Source organism: Anas platyrhynchos, chromosome 19 (genome assembly GCF_047663525.1).
Source record: "Anas platyrhynchos isolate ZD024472 breed Pekin duck chromosome 19, IASCAAS_PekinDuck_T2T, whole genome shotgun sequence".
Lineage (NCBI taxonomy): Eukaryota > Metazoa > Chordata > Aves > Anseriformes > Anatidae > Anas > Anas platyrhynchos.
Genome location: NC_092605.1, coordinates 360,176 through 366,330, shown reverse-complemented (window position 1 = coordinate 366,330; position 6,155 = coordinate 360,176). Strand labels below are relative to the sequence as shown.

At 47.2% G+C, this 6,155-nt stretch overlaps 1 protein-coding gene across 2 annotated transcripts; it reads right to left on the bottom strand.

Moving 5' to 3' along the window:
* Positions 1 to 328: 328 nt before the first annotated feature.
* Positions 329 to 5,702, bottom strand: MYADML2 (myeloid associated differentiation marker like 2). 2 transcript variants are annotated; one of them, XM_038165255.2, is made up of 4 exons: positions 5,574 to 5,702; positions 4,033 to 4,173; positions 3,349 to 3,951; positions 329 to 3,254 (listed from the first exon to the last, which is right to left on the bottom strand). In XM_038165255.2, the coding sequence occupies exon 4, from the start codon at positions 3,228 to 3,230 to the stop codon at positions 2,322 to 2,324; it is 909 nt and encodes a 302-aa protein (XP_038021183.1). In that variant the 5' UTR covers positions 3,231 to 3,254; positions 3,349 to 3,951; positions 4,033 to 4,173; positions 5,574 to 5,702; the 3' UTR covers positions 329 to 2,321. The 2 variants fall into 2 exon arrangements, with proteins under 2 accessions (XP_038021183.1, XP_038021182.1); XM_038165254.2 differs by lacking the exon at positions 5,574 to 5,702 and adding an exon at positions 5,036 to 5,052 and having other exon boundaries at positions 329 to 3,951.
* Positions 5,703 to 6,155: the final 453 nt, after the last annotated feature.

The following is a 6,155-nucleotide window of genomic DNA, read 5'->3' as shown; positions in this document are numbered from 1 at the left end:
AGCTGAGGAGCTTGGCAGCATCACCTCCAGGGTAAACAGCCCCTGCTGGGCACCTGTCACTGACATCCCTCGCCCTGGTTTCCACCAGCTCCTTGTAGCCATGATGGAGCCTACAGGAAGATGCTTTCTTAAAACAGTGTATATGTATATATATATATATATTTTCCCCTTCAGGTTAAAATTTTATAACAGAAACCAGGATGGTTTACTGTCACCTTATTTTTTTTTTCCACTCTGGAATAACAAAAGCTAAATAATTCCCAAGCATTACACAGCTGAATTTGTCCAGGTTGTCAAGTTTAAAAAAATACATCATAAATGCTCTAGATTCTTCTTGTATGCAGTAACTCTATTTGTACATTGCCTGCTTTAATACAAATAATTTATTTTCCAAATGTAGTATTTCTTGTTTGTACAATGCCTTAGATTATCTGGTTTGCAAAATAAATAAATAAATAAATAAATAAAGCTCCCTAATGTCCTTTCTTATACCTATACTAGGTAGTCTTAACTCATGCCCTGGAAGAAGCTGGCCAGCCTCTTGCTGGGCCATTATTTTTGAAATTTCCTGCCCTTAAGGGGAATTTATGCAAGAGAAAAATCCCTTGGAAGGCTGTTTAGTGCACTCCCTTTATGGTGGATACTGATTCTTGTCCTGTTTCATGGACTAATAGTTCCCAGTTCTAAGTGCTGGTTCCTACTCAGAGTAGCAGAATTGTCCAATGCAATCTGTCCCAACATATATTTTTTCCTTTGCTTTTCAAACCCCGTACAAACAACAATGAAAAATGCATTTCCTTCCTTTCTCCTGAGTGAGTCTGCTACAAAGAATGTCAGTCAGAGGTCTCGGCGGTCTTGTCCATACATTTTTTTAGGGCTGCATTCAGGCTTCATACATCAAAATAAATTGAACTGTGCTTTCTGGCAGAAAGCAGAAGGGATATGCCTGGTGAAATAACAGCTGTGCAGAGAGCAACATGAACGTACACAAACCTCTGGAGATGTAGTACGCAAGTCTGCCATTCAGCTTTATTTTAATTTGGTTAAAAATAAATCCTTCTTCTGACAGTCAGCTACTTCTAGATTTTAATCAAACCTATCTAGTCTGCGTGCCTTCAGCAGAAGTACTCAGACTGCTTTGGTTTCTTGCTGGATCAGAAATGAACAGTTCTTCTATTAAGCTTGAAATCTGAGCCATGCTATGTGAGACTTCAAAGTGGGTGTTTTGTGAGGGATGGGTCAGAGAAATGCAGCTGGTTGGTGACACAAAGAGTTCGGGAATCCTAGAACCTGATCTGGTCTGAGGCAGCACTCTGAATTTGTTACCATTATGTGCAAGGTTTTTTCCCCACAAATTTGGTCTTTTATGCAGAGCTGTGAGATCAATTCATCTTTGCATCCATTCCGCCCTCCCTCCCCCCTCCCCCCCCCATATCTTTAATCTTCTAGGAAAAAAAATTACATCAGTGTAAAGAAACAGTGGCACATGAACTGAGACAAAGCACATGCCAAGATACCTTCTGGTCCTGCTCAAGTTCAGGTGTCTGATTATACAGTTATTTTGCAGTCTGGCTCTGTTCTGCACCCAGTTTCCTGGCAGTAGAACCCCAATTTCACAAATTTTCATTTCTGTAATGACCCAGTGTTTGCTAAATAAGAATATCCCATGCTTCCTACCAAGGCGCATGCTTGAGGATATTCTTTTTTGGTGCTGGAGAGAAAAGGGAGAGGGAGATGACTGGTAACCTTCAAAATAATACTACAGCTATGTTCTTCTCAGAAACATCCTGACTGGAATTTCCCACACTTGTAAGCATTTCATGTCTCACCACATAGCCCAGACTAACCCAAACTTTGAAGGATTGTTTTTCATCTCCACAACTGGTGTTCCTTGATGCAGCCTTTAACTTTCCCACTTCCTGGGTAGTCACTTGATTATAGTTAAGTGTTGGTAACAGTTTCAAAATCCTTGGTATCTTTCCTAATATTTGGCTCAGTAATCCAGTAGCCTACAGACCTGCTATTGCAGCAAGCATTTTTGCCTTCTGGAGATGAAAGGCCATTTTGCATACTTTGAACCACAGAATTTCTTTGCTCTGGCACCAGGAGGTCGAAGCAGATGCTGAATGACAGGGAGGTGGGCAGCCTACCCACCACGGGCTGCTGACTTGCTGCTCCAGTCAGTCTTAACCTTGAAGTCTGGTTTGTGGCTCTCCCTGGCGCACCCGGGCAGTGCCTGCCTGTGCTGCATCCCGTCTCCTGCCGCTTCCCTCACTGCTGCTGTTGGAGCCAGGATGACCTCGCGGAGGCAGACCCAGACTTCAGAGGTGGGAGACGAAGCGGATGCGCTGGGAGTAGGCCAGGTCCACGACGTAGAGCAGCAAGTTGACATAGGTGAAGATGGCGATCACCAGCTGGCTGTCCCACGGGCACCTGCCCCTGGCGCAGAGGCCGGGGCGCTGTGGGGAGCCGTACTTACTGTCGAAGCAGAACACCGGCCAGATGACAGCCGCACTCACATACAGCAGGACGGCCCCAAAGGTGTAGACAACCACAGAGCGCTCGAAGGGAAACCAGAGCAAAGCGGTCTTACCTGTGACGCTGAAGGCGACCACCACCACTGTCACCACAAAGCAAAAGCTGTAGACAGCCACACACCACTGTGTCGCTACGTATTTGCTGTACTGGCTGTCGTTCACCAGCGCCCCAAAGATGATGCAGGCCACAAAGGCCTGAACGATTTTCAGAAGCCCAGAGACAGTGGCCATGTAACTGGTGACCTGTCCCGGTTTTGCCCTGGTCAGGAACACCTCCACGGCATACACAACGAACACGAGGCCGGCAAAGACGCTGGCTGCTATACGAAAGTCTCTCACCTCACAGCCGATAGGGTAACAGCCAAGCTGGACAAAATAGAGTGGGTAGATCACTGCTGCCGTGACGGACATGAGTGTGGCAAGCATGGCAAAAGCAGCAGTGAAGTTTCCCCAGGAAATGCTCAGGCAGCTGTGCAGATGCGTGAACTCGCAGGTTATGATGAAGACAGTGACGGCAAAACAGAAGGTCCAGACAAACATGCAGAAAGTGCCGTATGCTGCACTGAATCCCCCTTGGTGGGCAACCAGGCTGAATGTGGTGCATCCAAACATTATCTGCAGCAAACGAACTATTCCCACAGGGGATGTTACAGCAGCGGTGTTCAGATATGGCCCTCCTGTGTTCTCCATCATCTTTCCAGTCCAGCAGACAGTGCACTAAAAAAAACAAGAGCTTACTTTCAGGCTTTTGCTCCTTTGTCCTGAGTCACACCTGGGGCTGAGTCAGTGGGACAGCAGCTTGAATCCCTGCCTCATCTCTGCCGGTATCCGTAGGTGCTGTGTGTGACGCTGAATGTGCGTTTCTGGCAGCCTCTCAGCACAGACTTGCTGCTGCAGGGAGGTTACTGGCTGGCTCTGCCCACCAGCTGCATTCTCAGGGTGCCACGATCAGCTCGCTCTGCTTTCCCAGGTCTGAACGCTGCCCCTTATTCTGTCCTTTCACTGTCTCCTTTCCCACATGATGGCTGAAAGGATCACTTTCTCCCTGGAGGCTGACATTTATTCCATTTCAGTTCTGCAGCTGTAGCTCCCTGCTATGGCGTTTGCAGGAACCCAGGAGTATAAATAGAGGCTATATTAATAGTTCTGGAATGAGTCCTGCCCCTCTCAACTGCCGTGAGCCGGTGTTATTTAACACTGAAACTGTGAGGTCCATCAGGGGCTCCTGATTATCCTTGTGTTGCTCCTTTAGAAGCGTGTAGGTCACTTGTGCACTGCTGTCCTCCCCACAGCCACGCCACAAGGCTGTTGGTGGAGGTGGGCTCTGATTCAGCAGTGGTGCAGAAACAGGGACACTGCCCCACAGACCCGGGGCTGCCTGAGAAGAGGCCCAAGCCTGAAGGCATCGTAAGCACTGTAAAAGGACATAGAGCAGAGGCTGTGATAAAAGCTGACTCACTTTGCTCCTTTTGATCTGGAGCAGTAATACATTTACCTGCTGTGAAAGGCCCTGCTGTGCTTTGAGCATTAGTGAGAGCATGCAGCTGTGAAGATTTTGATCGCCAGTCCTCGCTGTCTCCTTAAACTCTTCCCTGTCTCTGTTTTACTTCTATGGAAACCAGTTATTCTTGTATCTCTGAATGACAAAAACAAATGCAGTTGTTGACAAAAAATGGCTTTGATATCCTTGGCTTTGCTTTGGAACACAGATTTCAATGTATAGCGTCAAACCCTTCTTCCTATTGGATCAAAGCTTTCCCAGACAGCTGTTTGGTATATACTTTTCCAGACTTGGTCGCTGCTCAAAGGTCTTTTAATTTTATCTTTAAAAGTTAAGTAAATTTTCTGCTGTAGTTTCAGAATGCAAAAAACACACCACAGAGAAAAGATTCCTCACAGACCTCACAGCAGCGTTGCTGTCTCCCCACCTGCAAACCAGCCCCTGCTGCACTGGTCCCAGGGTGGCACCAGGGTCCTCCTAGGAGCTCAGCAGGTGCAAGGAGTCAGCCCGAGTGTGGCCAGACCCAGCCCTAAGCAGGGAAACGTTCCTTAATGCTGCCAGGTAGTCATCAGATGTGCTGGTGAAGCCTGTAACTTCCTAGGGGTGGTGCTTGGTAGCGGTGATAATTGCTTAATATCACTGTTTCGTATTCATATGTTGATGTGACAACATAAGACCCACCCACAAATCACCACACACAGCGCTAGATACCATAAAGTGATGACAAAAGAGACTACTCCAAACCGTCTTAGCATGCGGTTCTGGGGCAGCCTGGGTTTGCCCAGGTGAATGCTGCTGCCCCTTCTCGCATCGCCCTTCTGTGTGCTGGGACTGGGGGCTCATGTGGGCCAGCTCAAGGACCTCAGTGACTGAAAGCCCCTGGTCCCACTGGAAGAATGCCCTCTCTGAGCACTTGGCTGCCTGTGAAGTCTGCTGGCGGGCAGGACCCCCACCTGGGAGGCCACACTACAGCAATTCCTGCTGTTGGGAAGCTGACCTGTATATGAGCTTCCACACGGACAGCATAGGCTTTGGTAGTGATGCAGCACATCCAGCTTCCAACTGTTTGTTTCCACCCGTCCACTCCCTTCCCTTGCTCTTATACATCTTGCTTACACAGCTGCTCTGTGAGCTCGATCAGGATACTCAGGTTTAAAAAAGAACAGCAGAAAATTTACACCTGACAGGGATTATTTTTAACCTGGATTAATCACTGGTCTGATTCACAATGCCAATGAGCATGCTTGTATCCATGCAGCAGTGGCTTTGATAAACAGCAGCCAGAACCAGGGGACTGTACAGGAACCAATTAAGCTGGTATTGCTGCTGAAAATCACTTGTGATCAAACTGCGTTTTAAGAAGAGACAAATTCTGACAGACGTAGGTTACAGCAGGATTGCTTACCATGAAAATTAGTCACTCCAGCAGTTTAGCATACTTACAGTCAGTATTTTGTAGGCCAGGGCTAACTTTATGGAACGATTTGCATGAGAACAGTATAGATTTTGTGGATGGTAAGGTAAAATGTGCTTACCTTCAACTTTTTCACTCCATCTTGTAACCTCACTGTCTTGTTGCAAAAATCTCTCCCGTTTTCCTTAAAAAGACTTCTGGTGATAAATGTAGAAACTCTGCATTCATTCTGGGGTGGAATTATCACAATTAACATAACAACAACCAGGAAATGCAGCAAGAAGGCCGAGGAGCTGTAGGCAAACAAACTGGCACTCTGAACCCTTGCCCTTCCTGACTCTCTGTGATGCTAATCCTTCACCTCCAGCAGAGGTTTTTCCAGGCTTTACTGACAGCGTTGCTGTCTGTATTGTGCCACGTCCTGTTAAATGGTCTGTGTTACAAGGCAAAGCTATTGCTGCTTTGGGTTCTCACCCATCCTGCTTTGCTGCCCCTGTGCAATTTCAGCACTCCATCAGTGATGCACTGTTGCATCTAAACATCTGAAGTCACTCATCACTTTTCTTAAGTCACAGAAGGAGCTCCTCTATGTCCTGCTTTTCTTCCCACCACTCCCTATTAAAGCACTTATCTGCAGCTGTACCGCACTGGCTATGTGGGGACAGTGAGGAAATGTTTACTCGGAGCAGAACTGGATGCGCTG